The sequence below is a fragment of the Anabas testudineus genome, chromosome 15 (genome assembly GCF_900324465.2).
Source record: "Anabas testudineus chromosome 15, fAnaTes1.2, whole genome shotgun sequence".
NCBI lineage: Eukaryota > Metazoa > Chordata > Actinopteri > Anabantiformes > Anabantidae > Anabas > Anabas testudineus.
Window position 1 is genome coordinate 4,684,668 of NC_046624.1, and position 25,271 is coordinate 4,709,938.

At 42.9% G+C, this 25,271-nt stretch overlaps 2 protein-coding genes across 4 annotated transcripts; one reads left to right on the plus strand and one right to left on the minus strand.

Moving 5' to 3' along the window:
- Nucleotides 1-14,784: 14,784 nt before the first annotated feature.
- Nucleotides 14,785-19,253, minus strand: ttl (tubulin tyrosine ligase). 2 transcript variants are annotated; one of them, XR_003298595.2, is made up of 8 exons: nt 19,059-19,253; nt 18,773-18,851; nt 18,405-18,637; nt 18,144-18,279; nt 17,769-18,038; nt 17,390-17,533; nt 15,274-17,277; nt 14,785-14,965 (listed from the first exon to the last, which is right to left on the minus strand). XR_003298595.2 is itself a non-coding variant. In XM_026355457.2 (7 exons), the coding sequence occupies exons 1-7, from the start codon at nt 19,225-19,227 to the stop codon at nt 17,079-17,081; spliced, it is 1,230 nt and encodes a 409-aa protein (XP_026211242.1). In that variant the 5' UTR covers nt 19,228-19,253; the 3' UTR covers nt 14,785-17,078. The 2 variants fall into 2 exon arrangements, 1 of the variants encoding a protein (XP_026211242.1); XM_026355457.2 differs by having other exon boundaries at nt 14,785-17,277.
- Nucleotides 19,254-20,201: 948 nt separating this feature from the next.
- On the plus strand, nt 20,202-23,626 carry fignl1 (fidgetin-like 1). Of its 2 annotated transcripts, none has more exons than XM_026355456.2 (2): nt 20,202-20,264; nt 21,304-23,626. In XM_026355456.2, exon 2 carries the CDS (start codon nt 21,321-21,323, stop codon nt 23,262-23,264), a length of 1,944 nt encoding a protein of 647 aa, XP_026211241.1. In that variant the 5' UTR covers nt 20,202-20,264; nt 21,304-21,320; the 3' UTR covers nt 23,265-23,626. The 2 variants fall into 2 exon arrangements, with proteins under 2 accessions (XP_026211241.1, XP_026211240.1); XM_026355455.2 differs by lacking the exon at nt 20,202-20,264 and adding an exon at nt 20,480-20,632.
- The last annotated feature ends 1,645 nt before the right edge of the window (nt 23,627-25,271 follow it).

The window sequence follows — 25,271 nt, forward strand, 5'->3', positions numbered from 1 at the left end:
CGCAAGTAAAATCAAACTTTCTAAAAGGAAAATATATTTATTGGGAATTCATGTCACGGTGAGCTGTAAACACACATTTATTCATAGGTGAAAAATACAATGTTTGTTTTGTGTCTTCATCGCTGCATTTATGCACACAGTCAACTTCAGGATGTTAGACATAACAATAAACCATGACAGAAACAATGAGCCAAATGTGCATATTGAAAAATGTCCATACTATATCCTCTGATCGATATAACTAGAGGAGAAAAGAACCAGTGACTGAGTGAATAATACTCGTTGCTGCTGTGCTCCAGGTGGAGGCGCTGTAGGAGCAACAAGCAGCAAGAAAGAAGCAGGTGGAGCAGCAGAAATCCGAGTGTGGGATGATGTGGAAACGGTCCATTTGAGCGTGTGTGTGTGGTGCAGCTGTTTGTTTGTCAGTAGAGAGAGGGAAAAAGACTGGGTCCCGCTGTTTTACTCAGGCTGCACTACAGCGTCTATTCACAGGCGCGATCCCACTACTGAGCGGCACGGGGGCTTTGACCTGCTCCGTGTCCGACCTGGGCCGGTGCACCCCTCCTTAGACGACCTGGTGGTCCCGGGCTCCCCCAGGAGCACCATATCGATACCGAGCTTAGTGCGGACACCCGATCGACACAGTCCGCTGCAGCTCAGAGCTCCTGAGCTCAAACGCTCCTCCAGCCTCAGCCTCCCGGTAGCTTGGATTACAGGCGCGCGCCACCGCACCCGGCGAGAAAGTCCTTCATTCACAGAGGGTTGGTGTTTACACACGTGACGTCATCAGGCAGCACGCCAGTGACGACAACAGCTGGAGCTGCGGGGTTGAAGGGTGGAGCAGCAGCTGTGGGAACAACTTCCACACATCAGTCACAGTTCAGTCTTTTTCTTTTCAGCAGCTTCCAGAGAAATATTTCAAGACAGATGTTGAACAACTGGGTTGAGTTGCTGAACAGTTGCACAAACGTTTGTCAAGCTGCAATGTTGCTCAGTCATTGAAGTCAGCAACATGGAAACTACACGTACAAAGTAAAGAGCAGCTTTGAATACAACACTTGACTGATGCTGCAGAAAACAACTCAAGATCATTCAAGGTCTGTGTGTTTAGAAACTTGTTCTGTGACACACACGGAAAATGGACTGATCCACTCACAGAACATCAACATCTCCCACAGATTTACAAAGCAAACCATGATTCTTCACGGACTCTTTTAAAATGACTCCCAGTGAATCAACATTGAAATCAGTAGAACTTTATCAGGATTTCAGAAACACGCCGAACATATGTGAACAAATCTTTGATCAACATCTCACCAGAACTTTCTCTTTGTCTAAACTGTGTTTTCCTGCATCTTTGTATTGTTGACTATCAACAGCACATAGTGTGAAGTAAGTGGAGCGAGAGAAACGAGTGAAACCAAAGAGAAAATAGAAAAAGGCACGTTGTTTGTTGAAGCATCTTTAACACTGAGCTCATCAGAACCATGAGGTTACACTGTAACTGTAATATACATGTTTCAATTTCTACTCAATTAAAATGTTAATATTTTAGTTTATCAACCACATTAGTCCCATTAATACAAACTTATATTTAAGTATTTAAATATTAATTTTTTAAAACATGATCAATTCATTTGAGGCAGCAGGTGATTAGTAAACTTTTCAAGTTCATTTCTGATTTAATTTATTTTTCTCCATCTCATCATATTCTGGTGTTATTACTGAGTGACATCACACTCTACAGTCACTATATGTGTTGCTGTGCAAATAAAATGATACTGTATTCTTTAAGTTGACACATTTATTTACATGACACAAAATACAAATGAACAGTTTACAGTGGTTATTACATTTTCAGTTCAGTTTTATTCAAACACATAACATCGTAAAATGTAAACACTGGACAGGTTGTTTGGTCCACAGCTGCACACAGTACAATACAGCTCCGAAGCTGAGGATCACTGCAGAAAGATCCAGACACAGAGACAGAGAGGAAGAAACACAACTATGGTAAGTTTAATGTGATCTAATATAGCTTCTTGATCAGCTTGAAATTAAAATGAATAAGAAAAGATAGCTACAAAAATAAATCAATAAATCCACAAATAACCTGTAAAATATAAAAACAGACTCACGTTGCTGAGGTGATGAAGACTCTTCTTGGTTGTTGTAGACGAGGGGAGGTGTGAGTTTGTCTCAGTTTTAGTACATGAATGATGAAGAGGAGGAATACGTCTTCTGTAGAAGAACTTGTCCTTATGTCCTGTGATCAGTTCCTGGAAGATGTGGATGTTGTTGAAGTCCAAAGAAAACCTGAAGAAAACCACAAACAACATGTGCTGTGTGAAAATAACACAAATCAACAAGGTTCCTCCTCCAAAATTAATATCTGAACACAGACACAATAAGAAAAGCTCAGACTCTTCTACAGTGGACTTATTACTCGAGCTGATGTTAGAGGCTGTAGATAGTGGATGTAGGTGGAGGATGAAGGTGGTGCTGCATGATGGTGAAGGCAGCAGAGGAGGTCTAAAGGTGGAGGATGAAGGTGGTGCTGCATGATGGTGAAGGCAGCGGAGGGAGGCTGGAAGTGGAGGGTGAAGGTGGTGCTGCATGATGGTGAAGGCAGCGGAGGGAGGATGAATGTGGAAAAAGAAGGTGGTGCTGCAAGATGTTGAAGGCAGCGGAGGGAGGCTGGAAGTTGAGGATAAAGGTGGTGCTGCATGATGGTAAGCAGCTGAGAGAGGCTGGAGGTGGAGGGTGAAGGTGGTGCTGCAAGATGGTAAGCAGCTGAGGAAAGCTGGAAGTGGAGGGTGAAGGTGGTGCTGCATGATGGTAAGCAGCTGAGGAAAGCTGGAAGTGGAGGGTGAAGGTGGTGCTGCATGATGTTAAAAGCAGCGGAGGGAGGCTGGATGTAAAGGATGAAGGTGGTGCTGCATGATGGTGAAGGCAGCAGAATGAGGGTGAAGGCTGAAGGTGGTGCTGCAAGATGGTAAGCAACTAAGGGAGGATGAATGTGGAATAAGAAGGTGGTGCTGCAAGATGTTGAAGGCAGCTGAGTGAGGCTGGAAGCCGAGGGTGAAGGTGGTGCTGCATGATGGTAAGCAGCTATGGGAGGATGAATGTGGAATAAGAAGGTGGTGCTGCAAGATGTTAAAGGCAGCGGAAGCAGGATGAAGAGGAAGGATGAAGGTGGTGCTGCAAGATGTTAAAGGCAGCGGAAGCAGGATGAAGAGGAAGGATGAAGGTGGTGCTGCAAGATGTTGAAGGCAGCAGAGGGGGGCTGGAAGTTGAGGATGAAGGTGGTGCTGCAAGATGTTAAAGGCAGCGGAAGCAGGATGAAGAGGAAGGATGAAGGTGGTGCTGCAAGATGGTGAAGGCAGCGGAAGCAGGATGAAGAGGAAGGATGAAGGTGGTGCTGCAAGATGTTGAAGGCAGCAGAGGGGGGCTGGAAGTTGAGGATGAAGGTGGTGCTGCATGATGGTGAAGGCAGCAGAAGGAGGGTGAAGGCTAAAGGTGGTGCTGCATGATGTTAAAAGCAGCGGAGAGAGGCTGGATGTGAAGGCTGAAGGTGGTGCTGCATGATGTTAAAAGCAGTGGAGAGAGGCTGGATGTGAAGGATGAAGGTGGTGCTGCATGATGGTGAAAGCAGCAGAAGGAGGGTGAAGGCTGATGGTGGTGCTGCATGATGTTAAAGGCAGCTGAGTGAGGCTGGATGTGAAGGATGAAGGTGGTGCTGCATGATGTTAAAGGCAGCTGAGAGAGGCTGGATGTGGAGGATGAAGGTGGTGCTGCATGATGGTGAAGGCAGCAGAAGAAGGGTGAAGGCTGAAGGTGGTGCTGCTTGATGTAAAAAGCAGAAGAGGAAGGGTAGAGGTGGAGGATGAAGGTGGTGCTGTAGGATGTAAATGGCAGAGGATGACAGGGAGGATAGACACCAACCTCGTATGACGCCACCACGTCCAAACGTCCGTCCTCACCGGCTGACGTCTCCATCAGGGGACGATTCAGCGTCTCCCACAGCCTCTGCTTGATGCGATGTCCCAGCTCCAAACTGTACGGTCGAGGTCGACCGGTCTTGTACCTGTGAGGAGCAGAAGAAACACAAACCAAATCTTATTGATACAAAATCTCACATGTGGAAAAGTTGAGACACAGAAAAATGTGGAAATGATGTGATTCAAAGAGTCGGGAACATACTTCAGCAGGTCGTCGACCACTCGCTGGTAGATCTGCTGGTACTCTCCCACTGAGCAGTTGTGGATCATCAGGGGGACGTCGTCCTGCAGTGGAGCAGTGGAGGGTCGGGGGCTGGGGGCCACGCTGGAAACAACGGGCAGGTCGGCATCTGGGATGGTGGACAGAGGCCTCGGGACAGGAGTCAGCAGAGCTGAGGTGGAGGTCTGAGGAGAGGACACCACGTCCTCCTCTGGCTGTTCAGTTGGAGCCTCTGAGGTCCTCTTCCTCTTCCTGGGACGCTGGACAGCTGCAGCAGCAGCAGCCTGGTGGAGCTTTATTAGAAAATGGAAACACACCAGAGGACGTCAGGTTTTCATCAACTAGTTACTTAATACCACACGTTAACGTGACCAGAGACAAATGTCCATCAGATGGACACAGGAGACGACAAGATGGTTCAACTAAAACATCCAATTTGACCAAGTTCAAATGATGGACGATAAAAGTAAAGATGAAACAGGAAGAAAAAACTGAAGCTGAATTCATAGAAATGCATGTGTCTACACTAAATATCAGAGACTGCTGATCTAGTTTAAACCAAGTCACTGATTTTAAAGATCATGTTGCTGTTATTTCATGTTTGATGTTTATTTATTTTCATGACACACAAATGGACTTGGTTCACTTCACTTTCCATCATTTCATTCAAATGTCTGCTCCACTATCTATTACTTATTACAGCGTCCTGTCTGTGTGTGTCCACTCATTTAATAATAATATCAATAAATAAATCTCATTTCCTGATCAGTGGATTTTGTGGATGCTGTGAGCACCGGGGTGGACACTGTTCATGTCTCAGTCAACTCACAAACACAGAGAAAACAGCAGAGACTTTCAAAGGGTTCAAATCTCACATTTTCCATCATGAAACTCGGATGTTGCTCTTTCTTCTCTGACTGGGAGTCTTTAGTCGTCGTTAGGACGGAACAAGTCCTCAGTACAAGAGACAATCTGGAAGAAATCGTCGAGTGAAACTTGGAAAAACTTTTCTTGACCGTCTGAGGTTGTGTTGATTTTTAAATGGTGATCTGATGGACATGATTCACCATGGCAACCACAGAATCTCTGTCCTCCATTTTGGGATCTGACTGGTCCTCACTTCTTCTCTGCTCCAAGTTCACTTTCACTCTTTCTGTCCACATCTTGTCATCAAGTCACCGTGTCTCTGCTGTTTGACCACATTTTCCCACAGGAAATAAATCCACACTTCATTTCTTCTTATTCTTCATGTGTTCATCTGGGTTTTCTCTTCATTTTACAACATTTCCAGTTCCCACTAAACATCTTTCACTTAGCTACAAATGCTACAGCTCTTTAACTCAAATACACAAAACCACACTCACTCACAAGTTTGGTGCAACACGTAATTAGAGCCCAACAAGTTTTCTACTTTTTACTCAAGTGGATTAGAGTTCTTAGTTTGTCCTCGTCCTTCTCCTTCTCTCTTAGACCCGCCCACAGCAGATTCAGTAGGTTCATTTATCACTCATTAGTCCAGACTAAAGATTGACACCTGTCTAATCCACAGAGATTACAGGAGAGCTGCTGATGACACCTTCAAGAACTGTTCCAAACCCGGGATATTTCATTTACTGTTCGTAACAGAGTTTTACCCAAAAACAATCAAGATTGATCAAACACACATTTATATATTGGTAAATCTGAACCACTTTGATTTATGCGAACATAGACAAATCAACAGGGTACTACATACTGAATTAAAATATTAGTATTTAGTTTTTTAATCCCATTAGTCGCATTAATATAAATTTATGTGAACCAGGTGGAATAAATGTGAGTGTATCCTGTCAATAAACCTGTAAATAGGATGTAGTGACTGTGACAGTTTAACTGGAGATTTACGCTTTGAACAGCAGAGGGCGCAGTCTGACTGGTTCTGATGGTGGTGGGGTCCTCGGGGTCAAAGGTTGAAAATAGAGGAGAAAAAAGGTCATGCTGGAGGGCTGTGTTTGCTAATAGATGTTGAGTTTAAAATGGGAATATTTCTTTATTTATATATATAGTATCTAAATATATAAATGTATAGTTGAGGAGTGAGCTGATGTAACATCACATGTTGGTGTTTTGTGTTATTTGTTGGTTTAGGATTGTGGATGCGAACTTGTCCCTCTGTGTGCATGGTAGGAAAGAATCATATTGTATTCCTGAGTTACTGAGTATGAGTGAGCACCACTCTTTGTACTGATATTGTGAATTTTGTTTTTAAACATTACCCAAACACTGTTGCCAATGAGAAAGTTGCATTGAGGGATCAGTTGGTGGAAGGTGTAAGAGATCCTGCATTGAGACGAGAGCTACGCAAATATGTCAGAGCTCATCCAGAGTCGTCTTTGATATATGTGTCTGATGAGGCGTATTTGTGGGCATCAGAAGAGCCAGTGCTTACTGGGAAAGATAGAAAGAGTAGAGTGAAAGTTTGTAATCATGTCACAACTGATGCACAATGTCAAGTTGTCGCTGCTTGTGAGAAACAAGGCTACCTTGAGGATGCCATGCAGGTTCTAGCTGAGCAAGGAAAAGTCAGTGCTGCAGGCCCAGCTGAGTAAAGTGTCTCACTTGATGATGTTTAATCTTGTAGAACAAGACAAAGTGATTGCTGAAATAACCAAGGCAGTGAAGGATTTGACTACTTGTAATCAAAACCCTAGCACTACAGTAGCTAGCAGAACCAAGACACTACCAGAGTTTACAGCTGATGGGAAACCAATATGTTTCAGATGTCAACCTGAAGTTCACATTGCAAAACAGTGCCCAGAGAAGCCACGTAAAGATGCAGAGGGTTCTTGTGTTTCGAGGAAACGGGAACTCCGCGTTTCAGTGAGTCGGGCAATGCAGGGACAGATGTTAGACTCAACCAAACCTGATCTTACAGTAGGTCAATGTCCAGTTGTTGAGCTCAGACTCAACAGTGTGCCGACTTGTTGTTTACTGGACACAGGAAGTCAAGTTGGCACGATCACAGATGAAAGTAACCAGCTCTGATTTGTTGTATTTCTGCAGATGTCAAACAGGTTTCTGTGGATAACAGAATGAACCGATTGACAGCAAAGTACAGTCTGTATTAGACAAACTTGATATTGGTGACACTGATGAGGAGCGAGCTGCATTATTGCCACTGACATATTGTCTTTGGTACTGAAATGTTTTGTGTTGCAGAGTTTTACGTTATATTTCACAAAAGAAAAAAAAAAAGACCCCACAAATAAAAACTTGTCCTGTCACATTCATCATCACGGACAGTTTTCACTTTTGCTGCTTAAATGTAAAGTTTTGCAGAACTTGCAGATAAATTCTTACTGTGCTCATGGAAACGCAGCGTCCACATTCAACTTATCCAAACACTGATCCTCTCTTATGGTGAAAATAAATGACAGCACGTTACAGTAACAACACAATGACTTGCTCTAAATGATCAGAAATTAAGTAGATCATTAAAATACAAAACAACAATACAATGATAAATACATCTTCAAATCTTCCGGGGGGGTAAATATTTATTTATAGTTACTATAGGTACTGAAGACCAACAAACAGTAACTAAAATCTGACATAAGTATGTTCAACAACAACAACACAGCTACGACAGTTTACAACAGGAGGTGAACCTGGATCATAATATTAAAAATATTTGTTAACTATTCCACTGGAAGTGTGAACAGTGTGAACGTCAGTCCAACATTACAGTCTAGAAAAGAGTAGGTCACTTGTTAATATTGTGTTTTGTGGCAAACTGATGTGTTTTTTATTCACCTTCACACATATGTTCTTTAACCTCAGGAACATTATTCTTCATTCATTTAATGTATGTAGATATACTGAGTGTCTACTTGTTAGAAAGGTTCTGCTCTATTTAAGATATTTCATTCATTTAATGATGCACTAAGCATTAGATATTAACCACCATCTCACTGTAAGTCAGTGTTTCAGTCCTTCACTTATTCTGATATGTTCATCGTGTTGTAACCTACTTATTATACACTGAATAATTGTGGTCACCTCTTGTCTACGTGAGGAGTTAAATGCAGCAGGTGTAGGATATGGTTTGTGTTGACTTTGCACTCGATCAGGAGCCAAACATGGACAAACATGTGTTGTGTTGTAGTGAGAGGTGTCGTTGCTGCTGTGCTCCAGGTGGAGGCGCTGTAGGAGCAACAAGCAGCAAGAAAGAAGCAGGTGGAGCAGCAGAAATCCGAGTGTGGGATGATGTGGAAACGGTCCATTTGAGCGTGTGTGTGTGGTGCAGCTGTTTGTTTGTCAGTAGAGAGAGTGAAAAAGACTGGGTCCCGCTGTTTTACTCAGGCTGCACTACAGCGTCTATTCACAGGCGCGATCCCACTACTGAGCGGCACGGGGGCTTTGACCTGCTCCGTGTCCGACCTGGGCCGGTGCACCCCTCCTTAGACGACCTGGTGGTCCCGGGCTCCCCCAGGAGCACCATATCGATACCGAGCTTAGTGCGGACACCCGATCGACACAGTCCGCTGCAGCTCAGAGCTCCTGAGCTCAAACGCTCCTCCAGCCTCAGCCTCCCGGTAGCTTGGATTACAGGCGCGCGCCACCGCACCCGGCGAGAAAGTCCTTCATTCACAGAGGGTTGGTGTTTACACACGTGACGTCATCAGGCAGCACGCCAGTGACGACAACAGCTGGAGCTGCGGGGTTGAAGGGTGGAGCAGCAGCTGTGGGAACAACTTCCACACATCAGTCAGAGTTCAGTCTTTTTCTTTTCAGCAGCTTCGAGAGAAATATTTCAAGACAGATGTTGAACAACTGGGTTGAGTTGCTGAACAGTTGCACAAACGTTTGTCAAGCTGCAATGTTGCTCAGTCGTTGAAGTCAGCAACATGGAAACTACACGTACAAAGTCAAGAGCAGCTTTGAATACAACACTTGACTGATGCTGCAGAAAACAACTCAAGATCATTCAAGGTCTGTGTGTTTAGAAACTTGTTCTGTGACACACACGGAAAATGGACTGATCCACTCACAGAACATCAACATCTCCCACAGATTTACAAAGTAAACCATGATTCTTCACGGACTCTTTTAAAATGACTCCCAGTGAATCAACATTGAAATCAGTAGAACTTTATCAGGATTTCAGAAACACGCCGAACATATGTGAACAAATCTTTGATCAACATCTCACCAGAACTTTCTCTTTGTCTAAACTGTGTTTTCCTGCATCTTTGTATTGTTGACTATCAACAGCACATAGTGTGAAGTAAGTGGAGCGAGAGAAACGAGTGAAACCAAAGAGAAAATAGAAAAAGTCACGTTGTTTGTTGAAGCATCTTTAACACTGAGCTCATCAGAACCATGAGGTTACACTGTAACTGTAATATACATGTTTCAATTTCTACTCAATTAAAATGTTAAGATTTTAGTTTATCAACCACATTGGTCCCATTAATACATACTTATATTTAAGTATTTAAATATTAATTTTTAAAAACATGATCAATTCATTTGAGGCAGCAGGTGATTAGTAAACTTTTCAAGTTCATTTCTGATTTAATTTATTTTTCTCCATCTCATCATATTCTGGTGTTATTACTGAGTGACATCACACTCTACAGTCACTATATCATGTGTTGCTGTGCAAATAAAATGATACTGTATTCTTTAAGTTGACACATTTATTTACATGACACAAAATACAAATGAACAGTTTACAGTGGTTATTACATTTTCAGTTCAGTTTTATTCAAACACATAACATCGTAAAATGTAAACACTGGACAGGTTGTTTGGTCCACAGCTGCACACAGTACAATACAGCTCCGAAGCTGAGGATCACTGCAGAAAGATCCAGACACAGAGACAGAGAGGAAGAAACACAACTATGGTAAGTTTAATGTGATCTAATATAGCTTCTTGATCAGCTTGAAATTAAAATGAATAAGAAAAGATAGTTACAAAAATAAATCAATAAATCCACAAATAACCTATATAATATAAAAACAGACTCACGTTGCTGAGGTGATGAAGACTCTTCTTGGTTGTTGTAGACGAGGGGAGGTGTGAGTTTGTCTCAGTTTTAGTACATGAATGATGAAGAAGAGGAAAACGTCTTCTGTAGAAGAACTTGTCCTTATGTCCTGTGATCAGTTCCTGGAAGATGTGGATGTTGTTGAAGTCCAAAGAAAACCTGAAGAAAACCACAAACAACATGTGCTGTGTGAAAATAACACAAATCAACAAGGTTCCTCCTCCAAAATTAATATCTGAACACTGACACAATAAGAAAAGCTCAGACTCTTCTACAGTGGACTTATTACTTGAGCTGATGTTAGAGGTGGAGGGTGAAGGTGGTGCTGCATGATGTTGAAGGCAGCAGAGGGGGGCTGGAGGTGGAGGGTGAAGGTGGTGCTGCATGATGGTGAAGGCAGCAGAGGAGGTCTAAAGGTGGAGGATGAAGGTGGTGCTGCATGATGGTGAAGGCAGCGGAGGGAGGCTGGAAGTGGAGGGTGAAGGTGGTGCTGCATGATGGTGAAGGCAGCGGAGGGAGGATGAATGTGGAAAAAGAAGGTGGTGCTGCAAGATGTTGAAGGCAGCGGAGGGAGGCTGGAAGTTGAGGATAAAGGTGGTGCTGCATGATGGTAAGCAGCTGAGAGAGGCTGGAGGTGGAGGGTGAAGGTGGTGCTGCAAGATGGTAAGCAGCTGAGGAAAGCTGGAAGTGGAGGGTGAAGGTGGTGCTGCATGATGGTAAGCAGCTGAGGAAAGCTGGAAGTGGAGGGTGAAGGTGGTGCTGCATGATGTTAAAAGCAGCGGAGGGAGGCTGGATGTAAAGGATGAAGGTGGTGCTGCATGATGGTGAAGGCAGCAGAATGAGGGTGAAGGCTGAAGGTGGTGCTGCAAGATGGTAAGCAACTAAGGGAGGATGAATGTGGAATAAGAAGGTGGTGCTGCAAGATGTTGAAGGCAGCGGAAGCAGGATGAAGAGGAAGGATGAAGGTGGTGCTGCAAGATGTTAAAGGCAGCGGAAGCAGGATGAAGAGGAAGGATGAAGGTGGTGCTGCAAGATGTTAAAGGCAGCGGAAGCAGGATGAAGAGGAAGGATGAAGGTGGTGCTGCAAGATGTTAAAGGCAGCGGAAGCAGGATGAAGAGGAAGGATGAAGGTGGTGCTGCAAGATGGTGAAGGCAGCAGAGGGGGGCTGGAAGTTGAGGATGAAGGTGGTGCTGCAAGATGTTAAAGGCAGCGGAAGCAGGATGAAGAGGAAGGATGAAGGTGGTGCTGCAAGATGTTAAAGGCAGCGGAAGCAGGATGAAGAGGAAGGATGAAGGTGGTGCTGCAAGATGTTGAAGGCAGCAGAGGGGGGCTGGAAGTTGAGGATGAAGGTGGTGCTGCATGATGGTGAAGGCAGCAGAAGGAGGGTGAAGGCTGAAGGTGGTGCTGCATGATGTTAAAAGCAGCGAAGAGAGGCTGGATGTGAAGGCTGAAGGTGGTGCTGCATGATGTTAAAGGCAGCTGAGTGAGGCTGGATGTGAAGGATGAAGGTGGTGCTGCATGATGTTAAAGGCAGCTGAGAGAGGCTGGATGTGGAGGATGAAGGTGGTGCTGCATGATGGTGAAGGCAGCAGAAGAAGGGTGAAGGCTGAAGGTGGTGCTGCTTGATGTAAAAAGCAGAAGAGGAAGGGTAGAGGTGGAGGATGAAGGTGGTGCTGTAGGATGTAAATGGCAGAGGATGACAGTGGAGGAGGTGGTGTAGGTGGATGTTTCAGGAAGCAGAGAGTCACTTTACTTTTACTTCTTTGCTCTTTTTCTTTCTGGATTCTGAGGCTTCGGTTCTCCTGAAACATCCACGTCATAAAGTGGAGGATAGACACCAACCTCGTATGACGCCACCACGTCCAAACGTCCGTCCTCACCGGCTGACGTCTCCATCAGGGGACGATTCAGCGTCTCCCACAGCCTCTGCTTGATGCAACGTCCCAGCTCCAAACTGTACGGTCGAGGTCGACCGGTCTTGTACCTGTGAGGAGCAGAAGAAACACAAACCAAATCTTATTGATACAAAATCTCACATGTGGAAAAGTTGAGACACAGAAAAATGTGGAAATGATGTGATTCAAAGAGTCGGGAACATACTTCAGCAGGTCGTCGACCACTCGCTGGTAGATCTGCTGGTACTCTCCCACTGAGCAGTTGTGGATCATCAGGGGGACGTCGTCCTGCAGTGGAGCAGTGGAGGGTCGGGGGCTGGGGGCCACGCTGGAAACAACGGGCAGGTCGGCATCTGGGATGGTGGACAGAGGCCTCGGGACAGGAGTCAGCAGAGCTGAGGTGGAGGTCTGAGGAGAGGACACCACGTCCTCCTCTGGCTGTTCAGTTGGAGCCTCTGAGGTCCTCTTCCTCTTCCTGGGACGCTGGACAGCTGCAGCAGCAGCAGCCTGGTGGAGCTTTATTAGAAAATGGAAACACACCAGAGGACGTCAGGTTTTCATCAACTAGTTACTTAATACCACACGTTAACATGTGACCAGAGACAAATGTCCATCAGATGGACACAGGAGACGACAAGTTTGTTCAACTAAAACATCCAATTTGACCAAATGAAATGATGGACGATAAAAGTGAAGATGAAACAGGAAGAAAAAACTGAAGCTGAATACATTGAATGTGTCTACACTAAATATCAGAGACTGCTGATCTAGTTTAAACCAAGTCACTGATTTTAAAGATCATGTTGCTGTTATTTCATGTTTGATGTTTATTTATTTTCATGACACACAAATGGACTTGGTTCACTTCACTTTTCATCATTTCATTCAAATGTCTGCTCCACTATCTATTACTTATTACAGCGTCCTGTCTGTGTGTTTCCACTCATTTAATAATAATATCAATAAATAAATCTCATTTCCTGATCAGTGGATTTTGTGGATGCTGTGAGCACCGGGGTGGACACTGTTCATGTCTCAGTCAACTCACAAACACAGAGAAAACAGCAGAGACTTTCAAAGGGTTCAAATCTCACATTTTCCATCATGAAACTCGGATGTTGCTCTTTCTTCTCTGACTGGGAGTCTTTAGTCGTCGTTAGGACGGAACAAGTCCTCAGTACAAGAGACAATCTGGAAGAAATCGTCGAGTGAAACTTGGAAAAACTTTTCTTGACCGTCTGAGGTTGTGTTGATTTTTAAATGCTGATCTGATGGACATGATTCACCATGGCAACCACAGAATCTCTGTCCTCCATTTTGATCTGACTGGTCCTCACTTCTTCTCTGCTCCAAGTTCACTTTCACTCTTTCTGCCCACATCTTGTCATCAAGTCACCGTGTCTCTGCTGTTTGACCACATTTTCCCACAGGAAATAAATCCACACTTCGTTTCTTCTCATTCTTCATGTGTTCATCTGGGTATTCTTCTGTGGACTTTATTTAATACTTGTCGTCATCACAGCATCTCATCGATTTGTGCGTCTTCAGGTGGAAAGAGGCGCCGCGCGCATTTACGCACGTGGCACACTCGGACAGGATCAGTGAGGATGAGCCAGTTAGTGAGCTGCAGAGTTTCCTTTACATCACACAGGTTTGCTGCTCCACACAGATCACAGGCTGATGAGGAAACAGGGGCTTAAAACATTACAACGGTGAAACAATAAGGAGAGGACAAGGTCCTGCTACAAAGAAAATATAGTCTTTCATCTCCACTCTTATGATGCTAATGATGTATTTTAAATTGGGAGAAACTGAGATAGGACCTTCTGCTCACAAAGATTTCAGTCCCAGGACACTTTCTCCTTGACAGTTCTATGAAGAGCTGGACTCTTTCAGGATGTCATTGCAGTTCTCTTCCACCAGAAGACTCCTGAGAGCAGCTGTTTACCTCCTTTATGGCTGTGAAGATGACAGCTAATGTGAACTATAATCGGCACAACATATATTTTAACATGGATTAGGGAGGTCATCCAGGACTTCAGGAAAAAGCCCCTCAGCTGTTTAAGAACATAACTCTTGGCCTCCTATCCCACTACCTACACCTTTATTATTTTAATTAGAGCTTTGTTGTTTCATATGACGAACTGTCTGCAAGCACTGAAATGCACTTGAAGATATTCATGCACTTTAATTAAATATATTTTTTATATTTAATTATTATTATATTTATTATAATATCAAATCAACTTTTATCTGTACAGATGTGCGGCTGTGTATGTAAGTGATGGGGTATGTGATGGAGAGCTTATCAAATTTTATTGTATTGTTATATTGTTTACTGTACAATGACATTCATTAAAGAAAATACAAACGTTGAACATGTTCATATTTTTTTGTAGCATTCTGCTGCGGAGCTCGTTTATTTTGGCAAGTTCAGTGTGACACACTAATACAGATGAGCTCATTTTTAACAGTAATGTCTTAAATCCAAATGGTTTATATGTTCCATGTTTCTTTGTTCTTTTAAAAGCAACAATAATGCCAAATGTCAAACATTTATAATTGTGTAATTTAATTGAAAGGTCTGGTAAAAATTTCTTTCCTCCCCAGATAAAAAAATGACAAATATCTGATGATAGTAATATTGTTTTATTCTAGTAATATTGTTTGATAGAGACAAATGCACATGCAAGAAATTTGATAAAACATTGTCCAACAAAAACGCCAACCGATCAAGTCCAGATTAACTGTAAAACATTATCTGACACTGATGCCACAGCAGGAATTTGGATCTTTGGTAAAGATGAGGAAATCCTGAAAAAATATAAAACACGTGAAAAACATGGTAAAATCAGTCAGATGTGCAAAGAAACTTTGAATAATATGAAATGACATCACTGAATTTACAGGTGCATCTAAATGTTGGAGGTCCATTGCTTCTTTTTATCAATATGCAATATCCTCTAAGGCACCCTGTTCCCTTTTTAATGGAAATACAATTCCCAACTAACTGAATTGAAATAAATACTGATAGTTTGCAGTTGCTATGTCAAAAATCAGCATTCAAACCCTCATAACACGTGCAAACACAATCATGACCTAAACACTCGATTTCTACTTACATTAATATCTTACAAGCAACTTTCAAACATCAAATCAGCTACAGCAGGGCTCTGTAAGACATCACAGAAATGATTTACTCCTGTGTCCCTTGTTACTGGAATCAACATCCCAGTTTGAAGTCTGTTGATGTATTCTATCTCTCCGACCTTCAGCCACTTCTATATCCTTCATTCCTCCAGAGTCATCTTGTAAACACAAATACACAGTGATATAGAAACAAAAAGAAATGCTCCGATGGCGTCCCTTGACTTCTGTTACTCAAAGCATTACACGTTTGTATTGAGGTTAAAAGAGAGGAACAGCATGGATTCTAGCACAATGACAGACACAGTCAATATAAATACTTGAACAACTTATTGCATGTTTAAAATGAACCTCTGGGAACACACACACAAAAAACCCACAAAAAGCTGTATTTCCTAAGGTTAACTATACTTTTTTTCAAGTTTCATGTTTAAGGGAAAATAAATCACTCCTTTCTAACAAACAGCTCAAAGAGAAACATCGACCAGATGTAACACAAATAATTTGGAACAGTTACAACTCTATTTACCAACTAATTCAATAAAACTGAAGAACTGAAACATTTAAGAACCCCATGAAATAAAACAAAAAAAAAAAAAAAAAAATACTACTCTGGTAAAAATAAAGCACATAGAAAGCGAGTAGTGTCAGTGACATGATCAGACATCCAGCAGTAACTGAAGAAGAGGCAGTGAGTCAGTGAAGAGTTGGGTCTGTATAGTGGGACTTTTCTTTGGGAATAACACATTTGACACATTCTCTTTACACATGTGTATATGTTTAGCGCCTCATATGTTCTATTAATGTGGTCAGCTTGTCATTCAGTTTCATTTCATGGGGTCTTTAAATGCTTCTAATAGTCAATAACACATGTTGTATAATCTACCCTACTTTCATTTCAACAGTTCACAAACATAATCCACACACCGGTTGACAACACTTTACAAATAGTCTTTTTTGTTTTCACAAAATGGGGCAAGAGTTGCTGTGTATGAGGGTGCACACCACTACATGCTTTCACACAAACATGCTCATTTTCTAATGACATAAAACAATGTAGTGTCCATATGGTGAAGCCAAGAGTGATGCTCAATCCCTGACATCAGGTTTAGCGCATCAGAAACACTGGGTTAGTATCACAGCTACTGTAATGTTATTTTAACATATGTCCTGATCGCTGTAGCGTTGGGATCACTGTTAGTAGTCCTCAGTCAAACTATTGGGAACAGATAAGCTATAAAAAAAAGTGATTAAAAAATTAAGGAAAAATGTCTGATGAGAAAATACTGTAGCAGTCAAATTCCACAAATTTACTAGAAGATATGAAGGAATTCATTTGATGTTACTTCTTGTGGACTTTTCATGACCACACTGTTAGTGCAAAGGCTTACAGAAGCAGTACAAGTCCTGGTGACAGAGCAAGCGAACTGGCAGTTTTTTGAGAGAGCGTGGTTGGAAATGTAAGGCACTACAGTCTTTTACAGTTGGAGCATCTCTGTGTCTTTCAGACCACCAATAATCTGCCTGGGAAAACCTAGAAGGGGAAGTCTCCTGTCATTCAGTAACTTCCAAACTGTTATGAGATCATCGGCATACTCACATTCATAATATGCATAATCATGGGCATCACAAATCACTTCTGTCCATTAAAAACAAACAACAGGATCCCTCCAGGTGTGACAGACAAGGTGCGATTAAAGGCTCGGCCTGTTGCCATGTGCTACTACTCAGGTGTAGGAGTGAGGACGGAGCATGAAGACAGGGGGATATTTGTGTGTGCTTACAGCCGAGTGAAAGGGCCCACGTGAAGAGGCCCTCTCAGTTTGGGAGAGGAGCAGGAATTGGTGGTGAATGTAGAGGATGGAGAAGAGGAATAAAGTGAAGAGGAAACAGATGAGGAGTCACTGCTGCTGTTTAGGGTGAAGATCGAGGAAATGGCCACATCCACAATACCTTGACATAACTCTGGGTACAGCTTCCTAGGGGAAGGAAGAGATAAAAGTGGTGTTTACATATAAACACAGGTAAAGCTCATAGGGATGCTAAGAAACTGACATATTAACATGACTGAATTGGTTAAATGTTACTGACTGTGCACAGGCAGGAGCACCATTGATCTCAATGAGCCACACTTTGAAGTTCTCATCCACCATGAAATCAAATCCAAAGAGCTGGAAGCTCTGGTAGGACAGGTGCTTGGTGCTGATTGCTGGCTCAATACATGTCAGACAGCTCCTGCAAAACCAGAAGGCAAAATCATTTTTAATCATCAAAGCTTAAAATGTACATGTGTATATTACTACTGTGATGCTAATATGTTACTGAGCAGTAATAATTTATTTACTTTACATTTACATCAGCGGCTTTGATATTTGTCCTTTCATATTTGTTTCAGAGTTCAATGTGACACAATATGTGCTAAACTTATTATAAGAAATCCAAAAGTCAAGGATAAAAAAAAGAGACGTACTTTATGATCTGCTTGATCTGAGGTAATATGCTGGTCTCCATTGTGACACTGTGAACATTCAGCAGGTACAGCCTGAACTCATCAAAGAACATCTCATTTCCCTCCTCATATCGTCCGTAGTTCTGGGAGTGCTCCTTCTGGATGCAGTGGTTGGTCAGGTGGCTGGTCATGTCCTGCAGGTCAGAACTATTGTAGGGTTCTGAGGAGGTTCGCAGTACACCCTCCCGATATAAATAGATGTTGTACTGATGATCCACTAGAACCCAGCTCCTAGAAATAAACGTGACATAATGATCGTGACATAATCTCTCAACTAAAGAGTCCTGACAGACCAGCACATTCTCTGCATGTTTGTCTTAAACGTTCAAGACTTACCTGATGTCAAACTTTCGATGTCCCGGCTCGAGAAGTAAAGGTTTCTCCAGGTACTTCTGAATGACATGGACCTGCCCCTGATTATCAATGAATTCCAGCAGCTGATTAGCGTCATGTGATATCAAAATACCAGCACCTGTGGCAATGAAAACAGTCTGTTAATCTTCCAATTATGCCATTGAACACATTGCCTATTTAAAACAGTACATATACATGTGATATGAAATAAAAACCAGTGAAAAGTAGCTAACATATTTCTACCTTTAGCTCCTGCAGAAGACTTGGCTATCCACACTGTTCCTTCTCCATTTTCTTTTTTAGTGTGATAGGAAGCCAGAAAAACTTCACGCTCATCAGTTTTAGGATTGTTCTTCAGATGGCTGATGCCATTGGTAGCTGGAGCAACAGGGGTGTTGAGGTTAGTGGGATAGATGATGTAGGATTCTGGGAACCAGCTACAGGAGTCGGACAGCTCTGGGCTGGTCTTTATTAGCCTAATAATGTAGAAGGAAAATGATAAGTTAACGAAATCCTCTTTAGATTATTTACCTACAGATAAGTGCATTAGTAACATGAACAAAAGCAAATTAAAAGATCTCAATTTTTCATTCAACAGGACAGATACGCACTTGACTAAGGACGCCTTTCTGCAAAGCTTGTCTGCTCCTCTGTAGTAATTCACCAGCTGCACCAATCCTGGTTCATGACCTGTAAAGCCCAAGTGAGGACATATATTTAAAACACCCACATGTGTACATTCAGAGCCTGCACATCTACATAACATATACAGTCTCCCTGCGGGGTGCTGTCACTGCACAGTAGCAATAGCTCCGTCATCTTGAGTGGGAGGACACAGATACAGTTTCTATCATCTATTGTCAGCATCATATGAAATAAAAAAGACACACAATTTACCTAGACGTCCAAAGGGCAGTCTGTTCCTTTCACCAAGCATTAAGTTAAATCTGGGATTGTCTCTTTTCAGTCTCTTCCATTGTCCAGTTGCGAGGAGGATTTTCGAAACTTCAGCATAAACTGAGCTGTTGTCGTCACGGGACACAAATGTGTACATCGGGGCATTCATAATACTACGCTGACTACGGAGAGAAGGCTATAATAATAAAAAACGACTTAATGCGTAAACAACTTATCCGTCTAGCTAGCTGTCGGCCTGTCCGGTTAGCACTGCAACAGACAGACTATTCAGGGTTATCTCCTCTGACCGTGGCATGATGATGAGTCAGTCATATCCAGCCCAGTCTTCCCAGTTAACTTACACTGGCTCAGATTCGGAGGCTTAGCTCTGACGTTTAATTGTATAAAAGAGCAAATCATGTGAAGCGTATCCATTTCATCTTTCTTTTATTCTAGTGTCCTCAAAACAAGGGTGTGACTGACTGCTGCTACCGGCTCCTGGGGCTGGTCCCGTCTGGATTCATTTACATCCCGTCTCCGGTCTAGCTAGCGTCACTGCTAACGGGCTGCGACCATTTTCAGCAGCTATCCAGGAAACATTTCCAGTATCCCTGCCAGGATATAAAAATGTTAACAACGAATAGAAAAAACGTTTACCCTCTAGCTAGTTGGTTAAACAATATGTCAAACGCTATCCCAAAACTACTTCCCCCACCGGCGGCGTGCGATTTATCCGCCGACGCTCCGCAGCACAAACACAGTGCGCCATGGTTGTGGTTAGTGTAGTTTACGTGTACTCCAATGACACGGCTAAGTTATATATTACAGTTTAATGTTTACAATAGGTGCAAATGAACCCAACGTTTAATCCAATTTCTATACACATGTTATTGCTTAAAAAGTCATTTTTGTGGAAAATGAGTGCCAGATTGAAGTTGAAAAACGTACGTACTACATCTCCCAAAATGCAACGCGTTTAATCATAATACTTGCTTAGCATGTTGGGACCACAAGATGGCGGTGTAGACCTCGCTTACGAGTCAGGACCAAGGACTGATAGATGTGAACTCCACTCCGGTTTAAGCATTTCTAGCAGTTTTTACGATTACGCTTTATTACGCCGAATAGGCGCTATAATTACGTATTTACATACGGGGACGGATCTCTGTTGAACCTGCAGTTAAATCCCCTTCTTTGTGACAAGTTGTAAGTCTCGTTCCAATAGTTTCTCCATAGTAGTTTGCCTCAGCTTTGCTCTTTATTTTCCAAATTTTCAACCTTCTGTCGACGTTTTGTCAATTAAATAAAACTAAAGTGTGATCTGTTTCTGTCTGGGTTTCTGCATTTGAAGAGGTAGAGGCTAAAAGTCTAATTCAGGGTAGCCGACAACGAATTGGTACGCGGCCGGAAGTCGTACGGTTGCGGAAGTGACTGGTGGCGGGAACAACTAATCAGCGAGTTAAAGTGCAGCAGCTGATTCAACGTCAAGTCAACGTTGTAAAAGTTGTGTTTGTAGCGTAACACGTATTTATTTGTGCCACGATATCAGGACAAATAAGAAGATATCAGCTATAGTAAGTGGCTTGTTGTATTTTCAGTGAACAAGTAGGTCCTATTCATCGCTGCATGCTGTAAGGTTTCCCTTCCATAATGAACAGCGTTAAAGGAAACTGTGTGTTAGGGATTTTTCCTATGAGGCACCTTCATATACATCAGATCACGCTTTTAGCTTGTATTCACTTAGATAATAAGTATTCCACCACTGATGTGTGCATTGTCAGTTCAGTAGACATTTTCCTGCTAGAAACAGCTGTGTGCGTTTTTATCTGTGTGCTTTGTCAAGGCTGCTGAAATGACTCCTGATGATTTGAGCTGATCTAAGTGGTGTTTTGGTAACTAACACAAAGCCTGCAGGGCGAGGAGATGAAATGCTAGGAGTGTTTGACAGGCATTAGAAGTGTAATAAAGAACGTTTTTTTCCATACAATGTCAACTTCTATTGCTTAAATTTTGATAATTCTTTTTAAATCATCTTCTTTTTTCTGGTTATTTTCCTACACAGGAAGTGCAGTAATAAATCACTGTAGTTACCATCAACTAGGTCCCTGTATCTTATGCTCCAATGCTCACATATGTCCAAGTGTATGACATTATGTGGTATAACTATGGGTCAGGGTTAATGTGTGCCTTGGAGCTTATTGAGGTCATGTTTTTTTAATAACCTTTGTCCCCTCTCCTTCACCAGGCTGGAGCAGGCCAGGCATGAGTGGCGCACACCTGGACGAATGGCAGAGGAGGTCCTTTGACATTTCATCTGGCAGCTGTACACCTGAACAGACGGCCGATGCCTACCGGGCCCACATCCTCTCCATTCAATATGCATGGGCAAGCTCCCAGATCTCTCAGGCCGGCATGGCCAGCCTGCTCAGGACCTACTCGGAGCAGTATGCTGCAGTGCTAGACTCAGATAACCCGAGCACAGGGCTAAACAACTATGCAGAGAGTGCACTGCATCTGGCCCGCAGTCAGAGGAACTACAGTGACAAATGGGAGTCATCCCTGACCATGGAGAGTGTGCTGGAGCTGCCCTGCGTGCAGAAGATGATTCGGACGGAGACGGGGGTTGGAGGCTCTCTGGTGGCACCAGCAGATGTAAACATATCTGTGGGACAAGACAGCAGAGTCAGTTCTCACTGTGCTCCTGTTCCCGGAGTCAGGTCAGAGTCAGCTTTGTTTAAACCTGTTGGACCACCACAGCCTAAAACAGAGGTTAACATTACTGCTGGAAATCCGGCTGATTTTTCTGCAGAGAGGTCAAGGGGATGTGAGGGGATCTCAGGTAATCAAAATTCATTCTCCCGGCTTCCAGCCCGACCACAGTCTTTGTTTAGTCATCCTTCTTCAGTTCCTCCACAGGGAAACCCTGGCCCTCCAGGTGGCACACAGAACTATCAGTCCTCCTGCTTACCTAACTCCCACCCATCTAAGAGGAAAACTTTTTACAATTCAGACAGAGATGATAGTGGCAGGGGCCAAAATGGAGGTCAAGCAGGCACTGACCCCCGAGCTGGAAGTAACTTCAAAACGGCTCGTGAGCAGTTCATCATTGATCAACATAAAAAAAATTCCAATCAGCCTCAGAGAGGTCAGACTGCTGGGATGGCAGGAACTGTAAAAAAGTCTCTGGGTGCAAACAGGCCCAGAGGTGCATTTTCTAAATTTGTGTCACCCATTCCACGACAGGAAGAGGATGAAGGTGGGGCAAACCGTAATTCCAGTCAGGAGCCTCAGATCCTGGATGAGCGTCTCAAAAACTTTGAGCCAAAGATAATCGAGCTGATAATGAGTGAGATAATGGACCATGGGCCTCCTGTGGCCTGGGATGACATAGCTGGCCTGGAGTTTGCCAAGACCACCATAAAGGAGATTGTGGTTTGGCCCATGCTGCGGCCTGACATCTTTACTGGCCTCCGTGGTCCGCCCAAAGGCATCCTGTTGTTTGGTCCACCAGGAACTGGCAAAACCCTGATAGGAAAATGTATTGCTTGTCAATCAGGTGCTACCTTTTTTAGCATCAGTGCGTCATCGCTCACATCTAAGTGGGTGGGTGAAGGAGAAAAAATGGTGCGAGCCCTGTTTGCCATTGCCCGCTGCCACCAGCCCGCTGTCATCTTCATTGATGAAATTGACTCATTGTTGTCCCAGCGGACAGACGGAGAGCACGACTCATCACGTAGGATAAAGACAGAGTTTTTGGTTCAGCTGGATGGGGCGGCCACTGCAGCCGAGGACCGCATATTGGTCGTGGGTGCCACCAACCGACCTCAGGAAATAGACGAGGCTGCCCGTCGACGCCTGGCAAAGCGGCTATACATCCCCCTGCCAGAAGCAGCGGCCCGACAGCAGATTGTAACTAACCTTATGGCACGAGAGAAGAACCAGCTGAGAGAGCACGAGCTGGAGAGCGTAGTAACAGCCACTGAGGGCTTCTCCGGAGCGGATATGACTCAGCTGTGTCGGGAGGCAGCACTGGGGCCTATCCGCAGCATCCAGCTCAGTGACATTGCCACTATCACTGCAGATCAGGTGCGACCAATCCTCTACAGTGACTTTCAGGAGGCACTAAAAACTGTGCGACCCAGTGTCTCATCAAAGGACTTGGAGTTATATGAAGAGTGGAATAAGACTTTTGGCTGTGGGCGCTAAAGATGTGTATGTAATTGCATTGTATTGACCAAGTGTTCCTGTTCCGTAATTTTGTCCTCCTCTGTGTGTCCAGTGATCCATTTTTAGTGCCTTCACAACCAGCCCAGTGACTTATAATTCATTAGCATTACCTGCTAATGCTCAAACATAGATAACTGTTTAAATTCTTTTATAGCAATTCGCATTCCTTTTCTGAGTCCTCTTCAGCTCTGAAAGATGTAATATAGATATAGATCACTTAGATATTAAATCACTTCTGTCAAGACTTGAGTTTGGTCATTGCTATAGTTTGTTTTAGTTAAATACATTGCCACTGTTGTATTTTTCTCCTAATACAATAAAGTTTTGCAAAGTACCTCATAGCTACAGGTGTGTTTGTGTCTCAGAATTGAAACAAAAGCGGTGTTAAGTTTACGGTGGTGTGTGATCACTCTCCTAACGCCTTTATTTGCACATCTCCATAAGATTGTGCCTGACGTTTTGTTGTCCTGAAATGTTCCTGAGGCTAGATGTGCTAATAATGGCTGCGGAAGTTGGGCAACACAGAAAGTATCCTCAGTCTCATTGGTAAAACAAAAAAAACCTGAAGACTTCACTGTTGCTCTGCTAACCTTCCTGTTAGTGATTAGGACAGCAGTGGACTCAACAGGAAAATCTGTTACTGCAATACATCCCTTTTATTAGACAATAAGTGTTAGCTCCATAATGTTGGTAATGTTGGTATTCACTAAGTTACAAGGTTCATGGTGTAGACGCGGGCACGTCAGCGTATCCGTCCTCTTAATTTCACAGTTAATAACACTGATAAATATGACAGTCAATCTCTTCTACACAGTAGAGACTTGGTTATTATATTGCCCCAGTGCTAGTATTGATCAACAGATTTTTATATATTCTTAATGTTTTTGCCTCACTGATCATTCATAAACTTGTACTGAAGTGGACCATTAAAAATTGTGCACACGTGAAATGAAATTCTCATGAAAATTTCATGAAACAATCTTTGAAAATCTGGACGACCATGAAAAAAGATTTTCATTTATATTTCATCTTTTTGTCAAGTCCCTAATAAATATTTCAGACATGTGGTTGGACACTGTATTGAAACTTTGTTGAATTAGCCAGCAGTGAAAGTAGTCAAACAGCCCTCCCCCCCTGTGGGCGTCTCCGAACATGGGGACTCCTCACAGCTGGACTGGGACAGATGCACAGAATTCCTCTGGTGCTGACGAGATCCATTGAGTCCATCGAGTATAGACTGAAAACTGTGCCATATGGTGTAAGGTGGTTGTAGCTCAATTTGACTGTGGCCGTGCAGCAGTGGCCACATCTGACCGCTGTTGCCTTATGTGGACACATACATTACACAGTGTTATTGCAAAAAAGTACTGTGCTGTCTGTATGGATTTTATTCAATACACTGACATTTGAAACCGAATGTGTGTATGTGTTACACTGAAGGGCTCACGAGAGCACTGACTTTCTGTGCTATTGTTACTGTAAACAGCTTCTGTAAAAAGACTAAATTTACTAATCTATGCCATAGAGCTCCATTGTTTTCTGAGAACTACCTCTCTTCAGTTTAGAGTACACTGGCTTTGCTGTAGCAGCTCACCAGCCTTATCTTTTAAGTAACGTGGAAGTAGTTTATTCAAACGGATCTATGTTAACTGCCTTCATTAATATAAGTTTTGGACAGATTTGGACAGTTGTGAATGAAGCACCCTACAAAATAAAGTTAAAGTTATGATTCTGTTTTTGATAAAAATAATTTATGGTTCACATCTTTTTTTCAATAGCAATTGAATAAATGTAGATTCATTGCTCATGGTGTCGGCCATTTCCCCACTGGACTCAAATTCCTTTGCATGGAGGAAACAACACACAGCGTAATCTAATGTTACTTATATATATATATATATATATATATATATATATATATATATATATTTTTTTTTTTTTTTTTTTTTTTGGTAATCTATGCATGCTGTGTACAACATGTAATCA